General features: G+C 48.6%; 1 protein-coding gene across 1 annotated transcript in view; it reads right to left on the reverse strand.

The window, feature by feature from the left end:
• The window catches only part of STX2 (syntaxin 2), a 69,621-nt gene that overhangs the window by 7,979 nt on the left and 38,714 nt on the right, over positions 1–22,928 (reverse strand). The window contains exons 7-8 of the mRNA XM_040416254.1: positions 17,447–17,520; positions 17,225–17,362 (exon numbers count right to left, since the gene is read on the reverse strand). Of these exons, the coding sequence (XP_040272188.1) occupies positions 17,225–17,362; positions 17,447–17,520 (212 nt within the window). The remainder of the gene's footprint in view (positions 1–17,224; positions 17,363–17,446; positions 17,521–22,928) is intronic.

The following is a 22,928-nucleotide window of genomic DNA, read 5'->3' on the forward strand; positions in this document are numbered from 1 at the left end:
ATGTAGAGAAAGTGAATGTCCATTTTGCCTCCTTTGCTGGCTGGATTCATTTTTCCATTACATTACACACTGCTCCATGGTTTTATGACCACCCTGCAATATGAAAAAAGGCTGGACTCTGCGCGGTCTCGGCCACCACAGAGGCTGGCGCTTTCTCCAATACTGTGCAACTATATTGTGGGGAATTAAGGGAAGCAGAGTGAGAACTTTACTCCTACACATTTCTATAAGCATTAATGTTATTTAGTTCTAGGATATCATTTAAGCCTTTTTTTTTTTTTTTTTATAAATGTCCACTGTTCCTGCTGTGACTGACCACGTCCTGAGGTAGACTAGGCCCCCGATTCACAGTTCTTATGCTGAAGAAGCCTTGTCACCTCTGGAGAGGTCATGTTGTGGCCTTGTGCTAAAATAAAAAAAAAAAAAGAAATTCAAGTTTTCCCAATCAGTCTGGACTCAATACCCCATAATGAGAAAGTGAGAACAGAAGACATTGCTGCTCATTGATTCAAAAGGAAAAAAACTTACATTTTAGATGGACACAACCCTTGAAATTTAGCTCTGGGGCCTCCCATTTCTCTTGATCATCTTTGAGATGTTTCTACACTTTAATTGGAGTCCACATGTGAAAGTCATTTGATTGGACATGATTTGGCAAGACATCATGTTTATATAAGATCTTGCAGCCATCAATGCATATCAGAACCAAAACCAAGCGATGAGAGGGGAAGAACTGCCTGTAGAGCTCAGAGACACTTTCTGTGGCACTGAGAGTTCTCAAGAGCACAGTGGCTTACACCAATCTTAAATGGAAGAAGTTTGGAATACCCCGGACTCTTCTTAGAGCTGGCCGCCCCATCAAACTAATTAATTGAGGGAAAACCTCTTTGGTAAGAGAAACCAATGGTCACTCTGACTGAGCTCTAAAGGTCCAGTGTGCAGATGGGAGAAACTTCCAGAATGTCAACCATCACTGCAGCACTCCCATCAATCTGGACTTTATGGCAGATTGGCTAGAAAGAAACCTATCCTCAGTAAGACACATGAAAGTCCGTCAGGAGTTTTTCAAAAAAGCACCTACAGGACTCCCAGACTGTAAGAAACAAGATTGTTCGGTCTGACGAAGACTGAAATTTTTGGCCTCAATTCTAAGTATCATCCTTAGGATAGGTCATCAATTTCAGATCGGCGGGGGAGCCCCGACTCCCAGCACCTCCCCATATCAGCTGTTTGAATAGAACGCAGCGTTCGTGTAAGCACTGTCAACCTGATCGCCATTGCAACTACAGCAGTGAGCAGGTGTAATTACATCTAAGCTATCCCATTCCCTTCCATGGGACGGGAAATAAAGGCAGTGCTCGTACGAGTGTTGCTTTCTCTTTAAACAGCTGGCTGGGATGTAGGGAGACAGCCCCCTGCCGATCTGATATTGATTAAGAGTGGATAATGCCGGCACTCAATATGCTTTTATTTCATTTCACATCTGTTGTTACATAGGATGCGTTTCAGCCCTTCCAGGGCCTATGTCAACTATCAGATCTGATAATGATGACCTAACCTGAGGATAGGTCATCAATAGGGATGAGTGAATAGACTTTGGATGAAACATCCGAAGTCGATTCGCATAAAAGGAGACTTTTGTATTACTTACCAGTAAAGTCTCTTTCTCGCTCTTCCTTGGGGGACACAGGAAACCATGGGTATAGCTCTGCTCCCTAGGAGGCGTGACACTAAGTGAAAGCTGTAAGCCCCTCCTCCATCAGCTATACCCTTCAGCCTGGAGAAGAGACTGCCAGTTGCGTGTCCAAGTAGTGAAAGATAACCACCAACCGGAACAAAGAACCGTCAAGCCCCAACGGGGGCAACCAAGCCGGAACCACAACTGTAAACCCAAATGAAGGGCGGGTGCTGTGTCCCCCAAGGAAGAGCGAGAAAGAGACTTTACTGGTAAGTAATACAAAAGTCTCCTTTTCTCGCCCATATTCCTTGGGGGACACAGGAAACCATGGGACGTTCCAGAGCAGTCCCAGAAGGGAGGGACCAGAACAAACTAGACCAACACCAGAGGCATCAATCAACTGCCGCCTGCAACACCAGACGGCCTAAAGCAGCGTCAGCCGACGCATGAGTATGCACCCTGTAGAACTTGGTGAAGGTGTGCAAGGAGGACCAAGTGGCCGCCTTGCAAATCTGCTCCGTAGAAGCCCGATTTCTCTGAGTCCAGGAAGCCCCGACCGCTCTAGTGGAATGAGCGGTAACACCGAGGGGCGGAACCTTGCCCTTGGCGAGATAAGCCTCAGTAACAGCCATCTTGACAAAACGGGCGATAGCAACTTTGGATGCCGCCAACCCTCTGCGCGACCCCTCCGGAACCACAAAGAGCGAGTCAGTACGCCTGAAAGAGCTGGTTACCTCCAGGTAAACCTTGAGCGCCCTGACAACGTCCAGGCGATGAAGCTCCCTCTCCCTAGGGTGGGAAGGGGAAGGACACAAAGAGGGGAGAACGATGTCCTCGTTCAGATGAAAGACGGAGACCACCTTAGGAAGGAAGGAAGGGACCGGACGAAGAACTACCTTGTCCTGGTGGAACACTAGGAAAGGTTCCAGACAGGAGAGTGCAGCCAATTCGGACACCCTCCGAAGAGAGGTGACGGCTACAAGGAAAAAAAACCTTGCAGGACAGAAGTCGCAAGGAAACCGTCCGCAGAGGCTCGAAAGGAGAAGCCTGGAGCGCTGAGAGAACCAGGTTCAGGTCCCAGGGCGGTACCGGAGGCCGGTACGGGGGAACCGCGTGAGCCACGCCCTGAAGGAAGGTCTTGACAGGACCAAGGGGGGCCAGTGGGCGCTGAAACAAAATGGACAGCGCAGACACCTGACCCTTCAAAGAACTAAGACCCAGACCTTGGGCAAGTCCGCTCTGCAGGAAGGACAAAACGGTGGGGAGAGAAAAGCGGAGCGGAGGAATCCCCAGATCGGCACAGAACCCCAAATAGGTCCTCCAGGTCCTATAATAGATCCTAGAAGAGGACGGCTTGCGGGCACGGATCATGGTGCGGACGACGTCCGCAGAAAAACCCCTACGTGTCAGGACGGTGGTCTCAACAACCACGCCGTCAAACGTAGGGACCTTAAACGCGGGTGGAAGATCGGTCCCTGAGAGAGAAGATCTTCCCTGGCGGGCAGCGGCCAGGGCGCGTCTGCCAGGAGCAGCATGAGGTCGGCATACCAAGACCGGCGGGGCCAGTCCGGAGCGACCAGAATCACCGAGACGCCTTCCGCCGCGATCTTCCGAAGGACCTTGGGCAGGAGTGGGATGGGAGGGAATATGTATGGACGCGCGAAGCCTCGCCAAGGAAGAACGAGGGCGTCGGCTCCACAAGCTCCCGGATCCCTGGCCCTGGACAGATAGGCGGGGACCTTGTGATTGAACTTGGAGGCCATGAGGTCCACGTCCGGTATGCCCCAACGAAGGCAAATGGCCTCGAATACCTCCGGGTGAAGAGACCACTCGCCGGGGTCGACAGTGGTGCGACTGAGGAAGTCCGCCGCCCAATTGTCCACCCCTGGAATAAAAATTGCCGATAGGGCCGGGACGTGGGCTTCCGCCCAACGGAGAATGCTGGAGACCTCCCTCATTGCAGCAGCGCTGCGAGTGCCCCCCTGGTGGTTTATGTACGCCACAGCCGTGGCGTTGTCCGATTGTACACGAACTGGATGACCCTTCAACAGATGAGTCCAGTGTCGTAGAGACAAAAGGGCCGCTCTCAGCTCCAGGACATTGATCGAGAGTTTGGACTCCAATGGAGACCAAATGCCCTGGACGGATCGGGGAGGAAACACGCCTCCCCAGCCCAAGAGACTGGCATCGGTTGTAACCACCAACCAGTTGAGTGGCAGAAAAGACCTGCCCAGAAGAGGGGACTGTAACCACCAGCGGAGAGATGACCTCACCGGAGGCGATAGATGGAAGGGATGATCCAGAGACTGCGGCGATTTGTCCCAGGAGGAGAGGATCGCCCGTTGGAGAGGGCGGGAGTGAAACTGCGCAAACGGGATCGCCTCGAAGCAGGCAACCATCTGCCCCAAGACCCGCATGCAGAAGCGGAAGGACGGTCGACGGTGGAGAAGGAGACCCCGAACCGCCCCACGGAGGATCAGACGTTTTTCCGAGGGAAGACGTACTTCCGCCGCTCCCGTGTCTAAAAGCATTCCCAGGAAGACCAGTTGTCTGGAGGGGGGAAGGGAGGACTTGGGGAAGTTGATGACCCAACCGAACCTCGTCAGAGTCTCTAGAGTGAGATCCACGCTGGCAACCGCTTGAGAAAGGGACGGAGCCTTGATGAGGATATCGTCCAAGTACGGTAGCAGAAAAACACCCCTGGAACGGAGTAAGGCCAAAACCGGGGCCAGGACCTTGGTGAACACCCGGGGGGCTGTTGCCAGCCCAAAGGGAAGGGCGACAAACTGGAAGTGGAGAGACAAATAGTAGTGTAGAAGCAGCACTGTGCGGTCTCAGGATAATGCGTCTATGTCAATGCAGCAGCCTAACCGTAGGCCCTTGATCCATCAGGCCAAATCGTATACGTGTAGAAAAGAAGATGGCTTCGGCAGCATTCCGCAATATCAAAAATACTTTAATCGTACCTCCAGACACAGATGGCAACGAACGTTTCGACTGTGTAACAGTCTTTGTCAAGCCTAATGACACAAAATCTGATAGGCATATATATACCCCCCTCATATAAAATACACACCCCGTTACATCATTAGTGCAGATCACTACACAATAGGATACACATGTTCATACTTTAACTCACAGCTAACGACATGTCCAACGAACTCGTGTAGTTCTCCTCGGCGTTCCCTTATCTGTAATGCGCAGTCGCGTCTCAACCCATCTAAAACCCGGAAGTATCATACGTCGCCATGGCGCCCAGAGGCGCACGTGTCTCTAGCCAATGAGCTGCCAGAGGGCCTCACTGACGTCACAGACTGCGCGTCAACCTCGTAACACTCACCCAAGAGCGCACATCCGTGCGTCGATGGCGTGGGTCACATGAGGTACGCAGCCAGTAACAACATCGCGCAGGTACCGGCGCCATGACAACGAAGACGCCACGATCCACGCTGCTTACTGTGGAGTAAATATGTGCTATCCGTATCCAAAATGAACTGGTTTGTGCAACATATAGACAACACAGATAATAGCCCGATTACAGAGGGACATCAAGCCGGACTGTACATATTCATGATCATAACAGGTATAGGGCAAAAACATATCATAGCAAGTACAGATAGCAATACAAACAGTGTATCCCATGTATACTTCACATATGGATCATCATCATAGCACTTTGACATATAAATTTGGGGACCAATCCCCCGGTGGATGCGCTACATATAGGTTAAAATCATAATGTCCCTATACTAAGAGGACAAAACAATGACACACATCAATCGATGGATGAGACATTGAACTCTAGATTCAAACCAAAGGGTTGAAGGGACCTAAGGGTATGGATCCATTTAAGTTCCTTTTTCCTCAGGATTCCCTTCCTGTCCCCACCCCTTCTCAAATATCCCACGCTATCAATAGCCCGAAATCTCAATTGATTGATAGAATGTTTGCAATCAATGAAGTGTTTGGCAACCGGTTTGTCGAGTGCACCTGTTCTTATTGTACTTTTATGTTTATTAATTCTTTCCCTCAATTCCATCGTAGTCTCACCCACATAGATCAAGCTACATGGGCACTGTATCATGTAAACCACATCTGTGGACTTACATGTATAGTGACCCTTGATTTTGAACCGTTTACCACTATAGGGATGTGTAAAACCGTCGCCTTTCATGATGCCACCACAGTTGCAACAGGAAAGGCAAGGGAAATTACCATTCCTCATTGGTGCTAGTCTTTTCTGTCTTTCGATGTCCTTACCCCCTATATCCGCTTTCACCAATCTATCCCGTAGGTTGGGGCTCCGTTTGTATGCCATCATTGGGGGAACTGAAAATTCAGTGACTGTAGGCAATCCTTTCTGCAGGATCTGCCATTCCTGACGTAGGATGGTGGCTATATTGCCGCTATCACTCCCAAAGATGGATACAAATGGAATTCGGGGGGTCTCATGTTTCTGTGGTTTCTTTACCAAAGTGGAACAACGTTCCATAGATGTAATCCTATGCTTGGTACGGTTAATCAATTTGGTGGGATAACCTCTCTTACTAAACTTATCGCACATCTCATCAACTCTGAATTCAAAGAGGGTGTCATCTGATACGATGCGACGTACTCTAAGTAATTGACTCCACGGAAGGGAGCTTACCATATTCTGAGGGTGACTACTGTCATACATTAACAAGGTGTTCTTGTCTGTAGGTTTTTGGAAGAGATCAGTACAGATCCTTCCATTGAGCACCTGAACTCGGACGTCAAGGAACTGCAGCTCACGGGCAGAATGCATCACGGTGAACTGCAGGTCCCGGACCCCAGAGTTCAGGTGCGCATGGAACTCATCCAACTCAGGCACAGTCCCCGTCCAAATCAAGAAAATGTCGTCGATGTAGCGCCACCAGCACAGGACTCTCTCAAAAAATGTGGAGTGATACACCAGCCGATCCTCCACCTCCGCCATGAAGATGTTTGCGTAGGTGGGGGCCACATTGGACCCCATCGCCACACCCCGCTTTTGCTGGTAGAAGGTGTCCCCGAAGAGAAAATAATTCCTCCTCAGGACCACCTCCAGGAGGGCGAGGATCAGCCGGCGCGCCCCAGGAGAGAGCCCTGTGCCGGCCAGGGCCACATCGACGACATTTAGACCATAAGAGTGATCAATGGATGTATACAGGGATACAACATCAAAACTCACAAGCAAAAACTCCGCCGGCAAATCAAGTGAATTCAGCTTTGTCAAGAAATGGCCAGTATCACTGATATAGGAGGGAGCCGTGGTCGCGTGGATCCGCAACACTTTGTCCAAAAAGATGGATACAGGATTAAAGATGGAACCCCTGCCCGACACTATAGGTCGGCCAGGGGGATCCACAAGACTCTTGTGGATCTTTGGTAATACATATATCACAGGGGTGATCGGATGGCTCACCCGCAGAAAGCTGTTTAGTTCATCGTCAATGACTCCTTGACTAAGAGCCTCATCCAATAACACCCCTATGATATCTGCTATGTCCCACCTCGGATCCTTGCCCAACATCTCATAGACATTAATATCTCCTACCTGTCTTTTGATCTCATCAATATATTTACAGGTGTCCATCACGACCACGGCGCCCCCCTTGTCAGCTGGCTTGATCGTCAATTGCTTGTTGTGTTCCAGTTCAAGAACAGCCCGCCTCTCATCTTGAGATAGGTTGTGTTTGAACTGGTGGGTTCCCTCCACCCTCAATTGCTCGATCCGTTTCCTGACAAAGCTGATGTAGGTTTCAATCACATGGTTGTTTTGCGGTGGAGTAAAGTGACTTTTATTGCGTAAATCGAAGTTTTTGCACATTAAGGTATCAGTGGAAACATCAAGTTGACTAATAGGTACATCAATATTTCTAACTGAAAAAAAAGCCTTCAGTCTCAAGCGTCTAAAGAACTTTTGTAAGTCGAGCTCAAACTCGAACCAGTCCCTTGATGTTGTAGGGCAGAATGTTAGGCCACGGCTTAGCACACTAATTTGTGCTTTGTCAAGCTGGAAGGAAGAGATGTTCACGACCAGGTTCATCATTTCCGCTGTCCGCGTCTCGTTACTCTCCCCTGGATATGGGTGGGGGCCTCTATCGATATTGGGGGAAGGGTTCTTGTTGGATCGGTGGTGTTTCCTACCACCCCTTCTATATCGCCCTCCCCTCTTTTTCTGCTTGGGCCTAAAAAATTAGACGCACCTGATTCGTCAGCGGAATCAGATTCCCCAGTGCTGAAGCCAAATCTGCCTTGATCAAAGCGTTTACCCCGTCTACGCCTATTAAACCTTTGTGGCTGAGATGACTGCCAGTTGTATATTTTGCCAGACTGGTAATCATCTAAGTCTCTATGCCACTTATCTCTCTTGACGTGTTCCACTTCCAACTTATGTCGTGCAATATGTTGTGTGGTCTTGTCTTTGTATACTGTAAAATCCTCAGCACTCATGAGGTCAACCCTTTGGTTTGAATCTAGAGTTCAATGTCTCATCCATCGATTGATGTGTGTCATTGTTTTGTCCTCTTAGTATAGGGACATTATGATTTTAACCTATATGTAGCGCATCCACCGGGGGATTGGTCCCCAAATTTATATGTCAAAGTGCTATGATGATGATCCATATGTGAAGTATACATGGGATACACTGTTTGTATTGCTATCTGTACTTGCTATGATATGTTTTTGCCCTATACCTGTTATGATCATGAATATGTACAGTCCGGCTTGATGTCCCTCTGTAATCGGGCTATTATCTGTGTTGTCTATATGTTGCACAAACCAGTTCATTTTGGATACGGATAGCACATATTTACTCCACAGTAAGCAGCGTGGATCGTGGCGTCTTCGTTGTCATGGCGCCGGTACCTGCGCGATGTTGTTACTGGCTGCGTACCTCATGTGACCCACGCCATCGACGCACGGATGTGCGCTCTTGGGTGAGTGTTACGAGGTTGACGCGCAGTCTGTGACGTCAGTGAGGCCCTCTGGCAGCTCATTGGCTAGAGACACGTGCGCCTCTGGGCGCCATGGCGACGTATGATACTTCCGGGTTTTAGATGGGTTGAGACGCGACTGCGCATTACAGATAAGGGAACGCCGAGGAGAACTACACGAGTTCGTTGGACATGTCGTTAGCTGTGAGTTAAAGTATGAACATGTGTATCCTATTGTGTAGTGATCTGCACTAATGATGTAACGGGGTGTGTATTTTATATGAGGGGGGTATATATATGCCTATCAGATTTTGTGTCATTAGGCTTGACAAAGACTGTTACACAGTCGAAACGTTCGTTGCCATCTGTGTCTGGAGGTACGATTAAAGTATTTTTGATATTGCGGAATGCTGCCGAAGCCATCTTCTTTTCTAAACTGGAAGTGGAGGTCCCCCACGGCGAATCGGAGGAAGCGATGGTGACACCGGGCTACCGGAACATGGAGGTAGGCATCCTGTATATCGATGGAAGACATGAAATCTCCCTGCTCCAGGGAAGCCACCGCGGAACGGAGGGACTCCATCCGAAACCGTCGAAGGAGGAGAAAACGGTTGAGCTTTTTGAGGTCCAAAATGGGCCGCACGGAACCTCCCTTCTTGGGAACTACAAAGAGGTTCGAGTAGAACCCTTGGAACCTTTCCTCTAGAGGAACGGGGGTAATCACCCCCCTGTCCAGTAAGGCTTGAACGGCCGCGGAGAACGCAACCGCGCGTTTCGGGTCCCGTGGCGGGCGGGAGCGAAAGAACCGATCTGGAGGGAAGGATGCAAATTCGATTTTGTATCCGGAGCACACAATTTCGAGGGCCCAGGCGTCGGAGACGTGAGGCAACCAGACGTCCCTGAAAAGGAGGAGCCGGCCCCCCACCCGGGTGGGTGGGGGCGCGCCTTCAGGCAGAGGATTGCTTTGCTGCGGGTGTGCGGGCAGCCTGCGGCTTTGCGCCAGGAGGGCTGCGCCCGAAAAAACGGCTTCCTATGCTTGTCCTGGGGAGGAGCCGAAGCGGCAGCTGTGGTGGGAGCCCCAGAGGCCCTGCGGGAGGCCCGAAAACGAGACGCACCAGGGCGTCCGCGGGGGGCGCCCCTGGCTTGGGGTTGAGGAAGATGGGTGCTTTTACCACCCGTGGCCTCCGAAATAAGTTCGTCTAGGCGGACCCCGAAAAGGCGGGAACCCGCAAACGGTAGCCCCGCCAAGGAACGTTTGGAGGCAGCGTCCGCTTTCCAAACCTTCAGCCAGAGCTCCCTCCTGACGGAAACTGCCAGGGCGGAGGAGCGTGCAATAAGGGCTCCCGCATCAAGGGAGGCCTCACAAACAAAATTCCCGGCCCGAACAATAAGCTGGGCCAAGGAACGCAGGTCCTGGATGGGGACGTCCGAGTCCAACTCCTGTTCCAGCTGCGCACCCCAAGCAGAGATTGCTTTCCCTGCCCAAGCAGAGGCAAAAACCGGTCTGAGAGCAGAACCGGAGGCAGCAAAAATGCCCTTAGAAAGGGTCTCCATGCGACGGTCCTCCGCTGACTGAAGAGAGGACCCGTCGGGAACAGGGATGGCCGTGTTCTTTGACAGCCGGGCCACAGGGGGGTCCACCTTGGGTGGGGAAGACCATGTGGCCACGACATCGGCTGGAAAAGGATAACAAATGTCCAGCTTCTTGGGGTTGACAAAACGGGCGTCCGGGCGAGCCCAAGCCTTAGACACCACAGAGGAGAAATCAGAGTGGATTGGAAAGACTTTTGAGACCTGCCTGGGTCTGATAAATGAGACGCTAGCTGCGTCCGAGCTAGGGGGATCATCCTGCACCTTAAAGGTGTCACGAATATCAGAGATGAGTTGACCCATCGCTGAGGCTAGCTTGGACGGCAGGGCCGAGTCCATTTCCAAATCTGAAAACCGCCAATTCACCTTCAGAGAGCGAATCCTTTGGAGAGGAGAGGCTCGTCTGGGTGCGCACGCGTGGCGGGGAGAGGGAGGCATCCGAGGAGGAGGCTCGCTCTACTCTAATACGCTTCTGAGAGTGCCTAGCTCGGGAGGGGTCACTAAAAGAGAGTGAACCCGCTGCAGCGGCAGAAGCAGTGGACCCGGAGGGCGCGACAATCAGAGAGGCGTCCTGCGGGGTAGGTGGCCTGTCTATTAGGCGGCCCACGACATGAGTGAGGCTTTCCACGGCCTGGGACAGGGATCTAGCCCAGTCAGGCGGGTCAGAGGCAGCAGGGAGCGACACAGCGGGCGACTGAGGCTGCGGTGGAGCTCGGCATGCAGTACAGTGCGGATCAGACTGCCCCCGGGGAAAGGGTTCCCTACAAGCAGTACAGGCATGGTACCAAGGCTTGGCGGCTGTAGAAGGGTCTGACATGGTGGAACAAAGATGTTGCACTTAAAGTGGGAGACCCCAAGGAAAGGAACGGGGATAACACCCAAGCGACAGTACTGTGGCACGGAGGGGGTTAAAAGTCCTACCAGACCCGGATGATGCAAGCGGCAGCGGTAAGGGGAACAGACTGAGGAGGCTGTGGAGGAGAGGCAGCAGCACCGGCTTCGGATCGCACTGCAGAGAGGATTCCACGCAGCACTGTGCGATGAACCCGGAAGTAGCGGAGCGCATGTAGGAAGCTCCGCCCCCTCTCTGCCGCTCTGAAGCAGAGCCGCGCGCGCGCGGCAAAATGATTTTAACCCCCAAGGATGATGAAGTGCCGGCCTGAAATGGCGCCGTTCACGCCAAGAAAGCGGCCCCCTCCGCGCCTGGATGTGGCAGACGGCTTGCTTTTTTCCTGCAGCCGTCCCCTGAAGGCAGCGTCCCTGCCAAGGACTTGCCCAGATAAACTCCCCTGCCCGGTAACGGTCCCGATATATGCCCGGGGGGGGGGAGGGGTGGGCGCACGATGTAGCAGTGGCCATGTAGTAACAGTGGCCATGGGAGCCCAGGAGGCCTGTAGCAGCGGTGGGAGGGAGGAAGGGGAGGCTGGAGCAGCCTGTCTCACCATACGCTGTCTTCGCCCTCAATCCATCCAGCGGGGTCGCCCCTTCAGCTCCTGGCACCGCAGTGGCAGGAAGCCGGGGGAGGGACTTGGCGTGCGGGCGACCCTGAGCTGGCGGGACGCAGGGGAGCGAGGCTGCCCTGGTCCACCTTGTCTTCTGTGGGGGAGGCGGCAGTGCGGAATTACCGGCACTGGCGCAACTCAACCCCGGGAGAAACAGAGGGGTCTAATGCGCCTCTGTTGTCCCTGTAGGTAGAAAAAAACCGAATTAAAAACAACAAATAACGCAAAAATAAAAAATCATAGGAAAACAACCCTGCATAAGCAGGGGGTGTCTTGCCTCCTTGGACACTAAGCAAAAAACTGGCAGTCTCTTCTCCAGGCTGAAGGGTATAGCTGATGGAGGAGGGGCTTACAGCTTTCACTTAGTGTCACGCCTCCTAGGGAGCAGAGTTATACCCATGGTTTCCTGTGTCCCACAAGGAATATGGGCGAGAAAACTTCGTTCTAATACTGTATGGAGCAGGAGCTCCGTACAGTATTAGAATGTATTGGCTCCGATGAGCCGAAGTTATTACTTTGCGAAGTCTCGCGACTTCGGTTCCAAGTGGTACCTTGGAACCGAACCAGAGTTTCGGAAATTGTTTATAACAGTACAAATTAATTTTTGAAGTTATTGTGAAGTGTTATCGGAGCCAATACATTCCTAATACTGTACGGAGCTTCTGCTCTATACAGTATTACAACAAAGTTTTATACGAATTGCTCATCCCTAGTCATCAATATAAATAAAGCGAACAATCCCTTTAATGAAAACCTGATCCAGAGTGCTATGGACCTCAGACTGGGCTAAGGGTTCACTTCCAACAGGACAATGACCATGCAAAATGTTGGTTTTCCTTTTTTAATAAATTAGCAAAAATTTCTGACAATCTGTTTTCACTGTCATTATTGAGTATTGGGTCCAGATTGATGGGCAAAAATTAGCTTTTTTTTCATTATAGCACAAAACTGCAACATAACAAAATGTGGAAAAAAGTAAAAAAGGGTTTGAAAACTTTCTGAATGCACTGTACGTTAGGAATGAAGTTATACTGGTTATTACCATGACTTCCCAAGATGACGGAGACCCCTGTTCTTGAATTAGATGCAGATCCCAGTGGATTATGTGCTTTTTGTGAAGGGCAATAGAACTATTCTCATGTATCCCTTATTGTCCAATATACCAGCACAAAGTAACTCGTGCATGGTGTCATAATAGCGGAAAGGTTTAGCACCTCTGCCATATAACTTTGAGCGCTGACAGAATAAAATAAAGTGTCTGAATTGGGCTTCGACTCTAAATCCCCAGAACTCCCAGACGCTTGGTGATCCATGCATACGAATGGCAGTGACTGCATCAAACATAGATGAATGCATGTTTTATGTCACTTGGATGTGCTGGAATGAAAATGCAAACGTTGACAGATGACATGTGAATCTTTTACCTCGATTTCTGTCCTTCAGGGGATAAAACCAGCAGCAAATAACAGAGCATTAAACAATTTGTTAAGAAAGGTTATAGAGAGGCAGCCATTTTTCTGGTAACGCTTCCTATTATTCATTTATGCAGCCCCATCAACCTCTGTAAGACTAGTATTTGTAAGAAAACGAAATATGTACAGATTTTTTAATAATATTTTTTGCCTTCCCCTCATAATAATTACAAATATTAAAACAAAATCAACAACCTGCAGAAGAGAGAAGTGTGTGACTGAGGGCTAAGGGTACTTTCACACTTGCGGCAGTGTGATCCGGCGGGCAGTTCCGTCGTCAGAACTGCCTGCCGGATCCGCCGATCTGGCTGTGACTGAAAGCATTTGTGAGACGGATCCGGATGCGGATCCGTCTCACAAATGCATTGCGAGAATGGATCAGTCTCTCCGCTTGTCATTCCGGTATTTTGAATGCCGGATACGGCACTAATACATTCCTATGGGGAAAAATGCCGGATCCGGCATTCAGGCAAGTCTTCAGTTTTTTTTACGCCGGAGATAAAACCATAGCATGCTACGGTTTTCTCTTTTGCCTGATCAGTCAAAACGGCTGAACTGAAGACATCCTGATGCATCCTGAACGGATTACTCTCCATTCAGAATGCATGGGGATATGCCTGATCAGTTCTTTTCCGATATAGAGCCCCTGTGACGGAACTCTATGCTAGAAAAAAAAACGCTAGAGTGATAGAACCCTAAGGCCTCATGCACACGACCGTTGTGTGCATCCGTGGCCGTTGTTCCGTTTTCCGTGATTTTCTTCAGATCCCATTGACTTTCAATGGGTCCGTTGAAAACTCGGAAAATGCACCGTTGTTCATCCGCGGCCGTGATCCGTGTTTCCTGTCCGTCAAAAAAATATGACCTGTCCTATTTTTTTGACGGACAACGGTTCACGGACCCATTCAAGTCAATGGGTCAGAGAAAAAAAAAAACGGATGCACACAAGATTGGCATCCGCGTCCGTAGGCTACTTTCACACAGACGGATCCGCAGATCCGTCTGCATAAAAGCTTTTTCAGAGCTGAGTTTTCACTTAGTTTTCACTTCAGATCCGACAGTATATTCTAACACAGAGGCGTTCCCATAGTGATGGGGACGCTTCAAGTTAGAATATACTACGAACTGTGTACATGACTGCCCCCTGCTGCCTGGCAGCACCCGATCTCTTACAGGGGGCTGTGATCCGCACAATTAACCCCTCAGGTGCCGGACCTGAGGGGTTAATTGTGCATATCATAGCCCCCTGTAAGAGATCAGGTGCTGCCAGGCGGGAGGGGGCACACCCCCCTCCCTCCCCAGTTTTAAATTCATTGGTGGCCAGTGGGCCCCCCCTCCCTCCCCTGTATTACATTCATTGGTGGCCAGTGGGCCCCCCCTCCCTCCCCTGTATTACTGTACATTCATTGGTGGCCAGTGGGCCCCCCCTCCCTCCTAATTAAAATCCCCCCCCCCCCCAGTTTAATTGCTGGGACTCCGATCGGTAACCATGGCAACCAGGACGCTACTGCTACTTAGCAATTTTTAGAAGCATTATACTTACCTGCGAGCTGCGATGTCTGTGACCGGCCGGGCACTCCTCCTACTGGTAAGAGAAAGGTCTGTGCGGCGCATTGCTTATAGCACAGACCTGTCACTTACCAGTAGGAGGAGTGCCCGCCCGGTCACAGACATCGCAGCTCGCAGGTAAGTATAATGCTTCTAAAAATTGCTAAGTAACCATGGCAACCAGGACTGCAGTAGCGTCCTGGTTGCCATGGTTACCGATCGGAGTCCCAGCGATTAAACTGGGACTCCGATCGGAACTCTCCGCTGCCACCAATGATGGAGGGGGAGGGATTTTAATTAGGAGGGGGGGGGGGGGGGGGGGGGGCCGCACTGGCCACCAATGAATGTACAGTAATACAGGGGAGGGAGGGGGGGCCCACTGGCCACCAATGAATTTAAAACTGGGGAGGGAGGGGGGTGTGCCCCCTCCTGCCTGGCAGCACTGTATCTCTTACAGGGGGCTATGATACGCACAATTAACCGCTCAGATCCGGCACCTGAGGGGTTAATTGTGCGGATCACAGCCCCCTGTAAGAGATCGGGTGCTGCCAGGTAGCAGTCATGTACACAGTTCGTAGTATATTCTAACTTGAAGCGTCCCCATCACTATGGGAACGCCTCTGTGTTAGAATATACTGTCGGATCTGAGTTTTCACGAAGTGAAAACTCAGCTCTGAAAAAGCTTTTATGCAGACGGATCTGCGGATCCGTCTGTGTGAAAGTAGCCTACGGCCACGGACGTGGATGCCAATCTTGTGATCTGCGGATCCGTCTGTGTGAAAGTAGCCTACGGCCACGGACGTGGATGCCAATCTTGTGTGCATCCGTTTTTTTTCCACGGACCCATTGACTTGAATGGGTCCGTGAACCGGTGTCAGTCAAAAAAATAGGACAGGTCCTATTTTTTTGACGGACAGAAAACACTGATCACGGCTGCGGATGAACAACTGTGCATTTTCCGAGTTTTCAACGGATCCATTGAAAGTCAATGGGATCTGCAGAAAATCACGGAAAACGGAACAACGGCCACGGATGCACACAACGGTCGTGTGCATGAGGCCTAAGGGTACTTTCACACTATACCGGAAAAGAACTGATCAGTTTTATCCCCATGCATTCTGAATGGAGAGCAATCCGTTCAGGATGCATCAGGATGTCTTCAGTTCAGTCTTTTTGACTGATCAGGATTTTTTTTTTTCTGATTAGGATCCTGATCAGTCTTACAAATGCCATCAGTTTGCATACGTTTTGACGGAACTGCCTGCCAGAATACTCTGCCGCAAGTGTGAAAGTACTCTAACGTGTGTGAACACTGTCAAGTCTATCATGACATTTAAGGCTACTTTCACATCAGTGTTTGTGCTGTATGGTTTTGAGATCTGGCAGGGTGTCTCAAAACCACAGCAAAGCCTTTCCGTTATAATGATACAACAGGCTGCATCCGTTCAGAATGGATCCGATTGTATTATATCGAAAATTAAGAAATCGGAATCGTGTCCTAAAAAAAACCAAAAAAAAACACAGATCCGGCACTACTGACTTATATGGTTTTTGGTACCGGATCTGGCTTGTTCAGTTTCCCATGCCGCACACAAAAACATTGCTTGCAGCGATTTTGTGTCTGGCATGGGAACACAACAAATCGGGATGGAATGCATTCTGGTTTGTTCACTTTTATCCCCATTGGCAATGAATGGGGACAAAACTGAACTGAACTGCTGTGGTTTTAAGAGCCTGTGCCAGATCTCAAAACTGGACAGCACAACGCTGATGTAAAAGTGGCCTAAAGCGACTGTCTGGTTCAAGAAAACAAAAATTCACATTGACTTTGGAATGAACAAAACACTTATCTGGTGCCCTCCTTTTCTTATTGTCAGTTGAGCTGATCTGCAGATCCATGAGTTCCTGATCTCTACTGTCATCCAAGATCACCAAACCGCTTCTCTGGTGCATACTGGGCATCTGTTAGTCAAAGACTGTGGGCATTACTGGCCAATCAGGTATTATGAAAAGCTTTGCGGCCATCTTGGATGACAGAAGAAGAGCTCGGGAATCAGTAGATCTGCAGCTAAAAAGTTGAAGAGCGTCACTATATAAGTATTCTGTTCGTTCCCCAGATAATGTGAACCAGAGGTTGCTTGAACTGTTAATATTGAAAGCTATTATTATATATACCCTGATGTGCAAAATTTGTGATAAAAGTCTCAGCAATCCCATCCAATCAGGTCGTTATACTCTTTCCAAAATATACAGAGAAATACAGGACAAAGAGGACATATCCTGTACAAAAAATGTTTAACATGTATATTTCTAATATACAAGTACGTGTAACTTCAAGTCTTACCAATACACATGATCTTTGGGAAGATTTACCGAAGCTAGTACATGAGGGGCAGCGAGTTGTCCTAAGCAGTTTCCAGCTCTGATTTTTGGGCAACTAATCGGCTTCTCTATAGCACAGAATGTATAAAATAAAATAAAGTTAAAAATCACCTGAGTCTCCACCAACATTGCAATGTCCATGAACATGTCATGTAACTCCCGTATGCTTGATTCCAACTTCATGATGTCCTTGTGTCTTGATTCAATCTCATTTAACGCCTGCCGCGTGATCTGAGAATCTAAAATAATCTAAACCAGGAGAGATCAGTTGTAGAAGGCTAACTTTTACCATTGCTTGCTGAATGGATCTTGTAACCCAGTCCCAACACTTACATCTGATGTGAATATTGACGGGTTCCCACTCTCCAGCATCTCCTCCAGTTCATCATCTGTGGTTGTTTTTCCAGCTGGAAAAACAAAGATTAACACTCAAAGACAAGCAAAAATTCAGAATGACTAAAAACAAAATGAAAAAATACCCACAAACTTATTTAGTGCTAAATACTCTCTATTATAGAGAAGTCAGATATGAGAGAGGCAATTTTACATAGGTGAAGGATTAATGGATGAGCGTTCTTTCACTGGTTTCCAATATTTGCCCCATGTAAATGTGCTGTTCGTCAGTTGATCACATCTTTTACGAGACACATACAATCATTGTCAGTGTATTCAGGGATGTGCTGCTGGCAAATAATGACTGTGTGAAGACAATCATACATCATCTCCTCTGTATGGGGATGAATTTGGATCACCCAATACAGAGGGCTTCCCTTCCTCTCCCACCGTCTGTTGCCAATGACTGACGCCTGCTTTGTAGAAGCATGGGAAGAAGCAGAGAAATTCTCATAATTATAGGGGACTCAACATCCACTGTGTTCTGTCTTCGCTGATTTAGCTAGATTATTCGGTGCCCTTGGGTATAAAAGCTCAGCAGACCGATACATCCCCTTTATTTTGTGATAAGAAATCTGCTTTAAGAAAATTTGTCATGAGAGCCAGATTTCTTATAAGGAATGTTATTCGTCTGTGACCTGGGGACAACTGTGCATTTTTCTTTATTACATTTGATATATTTTCACCTCTAATGGACTGGCATAATTCCACTTGTGGATATGATGGATCAGTTCTGGGATGGGTTATTTATAATGAATGTCAGGTTTCCTTTTGGTAATTGATAGAATAGTTTAATTAACTTTGTGGTCATCAAAAAGTGGAATTCAGATAGAAAAGAACTAATGCAAGTGTGATCACAGCCTTTTACAAGGGCAAATAATCAGAGGAACGCTCACAATTGCAAGAACTCATTCCCAATCACCGCCCAGTGAAAAGGTGCCCAGCAAGCAGCCAACAAACCAGCAGAGATTCATATAAGGCCTCATGCACACGACCGTTGCGTTTTTTGCGGTCCGCAAACCGCGGATCCGCAAAAAACGGAAGCCGCCCGTGTTGCATTCCGCAATTTGCGGAACGGGCGCCGGCAATATAAATGCCTATTCTTGTCCGCAAAGCGCGGACAAGAATAGGACATGTTATATTTTTTTAGCGGGGCCGCATCTTTTGCGGCCCCATTTTAGTAAATGGGTCCGCATCCGACCAGCCAAAACGGCGGCTCGGATGCAGACCCAAACAACGGTTGTGTGCATGAGGCCTAAGAATGATCTTTAGTGAGTAGTAATAGTAGTAGTAGGGGATGTGCACTGACAATAATAGAAACAGTCGAGCCTTCTTGCAGCCGATCACTCAAGCAATTATTTGGCTTTTTAAAAAGATCCTTAAACAAGGATCTACATCATTGACTGGTGCTTGTTAAATGGGGGCTTCCTGTAATAACGATTTTTAAACAAGTGCCCGGAGCCTGTTTCCTGGAACAGAAGATTCATACTTACCTGTTCCAAACTGCCTCCCTCATGGTCACATGCTCCGCTGCAGCCAATAAAGGGCTTCAGCAGTGATGTGGCCACAAATAGCATGTCACCACTGAAGACAGTTATTGGCTGCAGCGGACCATCTGACCATGCACTGCAGGATGTAAACAGTGTGGGGATCAAAAGATGGAGACTGCGGAGGTAGCACGGAGGACCGTGCAGCAGGTATATACACTGAACAAAAATATAAACGCAACACTTCGGTTTTGCTCCCATTTTGCATGAGCTGAACTCAAAGATCTGAAACATTTTCTACATACACAAAAGACCCATTACTCTCAAATATTGTTCACAAATCTGTCTAAATCTGTGTTAGTCAGCACTTCTCCTTTGTCGAGATAATCCATCCCACCTCACAGGTGTGGCATATCAAGGTGCTGATTAGACAGCATGAATATTGCACAGGTGTGCCTTAGACTGCCAACAATGAAAGGCCACTCTGAAATGTGCACCGTTTTGCCTTACTGAAAAATGCCTGATCAGTCAGAAAAATGCATTAAAATACCGGATCCGTTTTTCCGATGTCATCCGGCAAAATGGATCCGGTATTTATTTGTCTAAATGTGACAGTTATCCTTTAAAAATCACCTTGAAGGCCAGAAATCTGCCCATATAAAAGAATCTTTAGTTAGGGTGCAGTCACACAACTGTATGACGTCTGTATTGCATCTGGGTTTTTTTTGTGGACCCATTGATTTCAAGGAGTCCGTAGTGCACATTTATGGCCAAAATTAGGACATGTTCTATCTTTTGCCGAATGAACATACAGTTACGGAAAGCACACGGAATACATCTGTGTGCTTTCCATGTCCATATAGGTATAGGGGAAACAAAAAACAAAAAAACACTTGAAACACGGACGTCATCCATATTTTGTAGACCACAAAATACATACGGTCGTATGAAGGTACCCTAAGTCTCTAGGCTGCTCCAGTCATGTACCTATTGTTATAACTAGGGTTGTCCCGATACCGATACTAGTATCGGTATCGGGACCGATTCCGAGTTTTCTCGGCGGTACTCAGCCGCCGATACCCCGCCCCGATACATAAATAGAATACTATGGGCGTAACTATGGGCGGGGCCCGGTGCAGTCACTGTACTCTTACACCGGGCCCCGCCGCTCACCGAAGTATTTATAAACGTGAATCCTTATCCTGTTGTTAAGTTGAACTAACGCTGCCCTCTCCCATGTCCCCCCTGTATCCCCACAGCACTTACTTAAGCTTCCATAGCAGGCAGAGCAGACGGCAGCAGTAACGTCACTCACTGACGTAGAGCGCCTGCTCCGCCCACTTTATGAGTGAAGCAGGCGGAGCAGGCGCGCGACGTCAGTGAGTGACGTTACTGGTGCCGTCCGCTCTGCCTGCTATGGAAGCTTAAGTAAGTGCTGTGGAGATACAGGGGGATACAGGGGAACATGGGAGAGGGCAGCGTTAGTTCAACTTAACAACAGGATAAGGATTCACGTTTATAAATACTTCGGTGAGCGGCGGGGCCCGGTGTATTGGGGGACACTGTTATGAGGGGGATCTGTGGATGACATATAGCAGTGTCATCCACAGATCCTCCCCATAACAGTTCCATCCACAGATCCCCTATAACAGCACCATCCACAGATCCCCCACCAAATAACAATGCCATCCTCAGATCCCCCCACCCCATAACAATGCCATCCACAGATATCCCACCCCATAGCAGTACCATCCACAGATCCCCATAACAGTGCCATCCACAGATCCCCCATAACAGTGCCATCCACAGATCCCCCATAACAGTGCCATCCACAGATCCCCATAACAGTGCCATCCACAGATCCCCCATAACAGCACCATCCACAGATCCCCATAACAGTGCCATCCACAGATCCCCCATAACAGTGCCATCCACAGATCCCCCATAACAGTGCCATCCACAGATCCCCCATAACAGTGCCATCCACAGATCCCCCATAACAGTGCCATCCACAGATCCCCCATAACAGTGCCATCCACAGATCCCCATAACAGTGCCATCCACAGATCCCCCATAACAGTGCCATCCACAGGTCCCCCATAACAGTGCCATCCACAGATCCCCCACATGACAGTGCGTCATCCACAGATCCCCCAAAACGGTCACATGACATTTAAAAAAAGTATCGGTATTCGGTATCGGTGACTACTTGAAAAAAAGTATCGGTACTTGTACTCGGTCCTAAAAAAGTGGTATCGGGACAACCCTAGTTATAACTCTCCTGCACAAATTAGCGCATGTGAACAGATGTTACTGGGAGAAAGGGCCATCTCCTAGCCTTCCAGCAGTTTGTGGTTCCATGTATGCAGCTTCTACAAAAAGGTTTAAAAACCTCATCTGTTAAAAACTATGCAGTGTAATACAATCACCACTGAAAAGGGAGGTGGGGAAGTGGGATACTGCACTAGTATCTATTGTACTGTGTGCATGTGACTGCATGCTGGAAGAGAAAAGGAAGTTTGGGCTTAGTGAACTTTGTCGCTCTAGCTCTTTCCTGTTGGAAGCTGAGTGAAGTAAGCCTTCTCATGCGAAATGGACTCCACTTCCTCCTCTGCACTAATCTCCAGGGCAAGAGGTAGAGCAAATGGTGCGACTGTCACCTAGCAGCCCCTCGCTTACTATTGCTGAATTGTCAGCAAGGACACCCATGCAGAGGGAGCCTTGTTGGATTGTCTCAGAAAACAGAGCAACATCTCAAGGACCAAAGCCGGCCACACGTGAGAGCTCTGCAAGAAAAGATCCCGCATGAAGAACTGTAGGGTTTGCCAAGTTAATAGATACATAAAGAGTAAATAAATGACTTGAGGTCACGTTAACACAGAACTGACTTTAATGTCGGATTAGTAAAATGGTTTTGTAGAGAAAATTAATTCTCTACAGAAAATCTGCTGAAATGGTCTTTAGGTTGGTCTATGGAGCGATGCTGGTGCACAAACATCTATTCCAGCCATCTGTACAAATTACTGTACCTGACGCTCTGCTCCAAGGGAGAGTTCACACACTGCAGATAACTCACGTTTTTTGCTATGATTTTTGCAAAATTGTGGCAAAATGCTGTGGTTTTACAGCAGCAGCAGTAATATTAAAACACAATTTGACTGTCTTGGGAGCTCACCCTTAAATGGGATATCTGGCATTTTTTTTAACTAATATGTCCGCCTTCATGTGGCGTACAGTTGTCAGATTGCTAATGATGAGATTGTCATTAACAAGCCAGCATTGCTGGCTGCCATTAGAAATGAGAAGGGAGATATATTTACCTCGCCGGAAGAGGTTTGTAATCAATTTGCTACCTATTATTCGGCACTCTATACCTCCAAAATTAATAGAACTGCAGGAAAAATCTCACGGTTTCTAGAGACCGTCCCTATGGCAAGGCTCGCACATGCAGATAGGCAGGCGTTGGATGGCCCCATTACCCCGCTAGAAATTCAAACTGCCATTATGTCAATGGCAAAGGGTAAGACTCCTGGTCTGGATGGCTTCCCGGTGGAGTGGTACACATTTCAGGTCGAGGAGGTGAGCAAAAGACTCAGCAACCTCTATAAACAGGCTCTGGAGTGTGGATCCCTACCAGTCTCATTTTCCGAAGCCACCATAGTGGTTATACATAAAGCAGGGAAGCCACCGGATCAGTGTAGCTCGTATAGACCCATTTCACTTATTAACTCGGATGCCAAAATTTTGGCGAAAGTGTTGGCAAAATTTTGGCGAAAGTGTAGTCGGTCATCTTGATGTTGGTGGGGATGGATCAATCGGGTTTTATGCCCGGGAAGGCGACAGATATAAACTTGAGACGTCTTTTCACTAATCTTCAGGTAACGCACGACAATGCAGGCAGTAGGGCAATTGCGTCAATAGATAACGAGAAGGCA

Source organism: Bufo bufo, chromosome 2 (genome assembly GCF_905171765.1).
Source record: "Bufo bufo chromosome 2, aBufBuf1.1, whole genome shotgun sequence".
Taxonomy (NCBI): domain Eukaryota; kingdom Metazoa; phylum Chordata; class Amphibia; order Anura; family Bufonidae; genus Bufo; species Bufo bufo.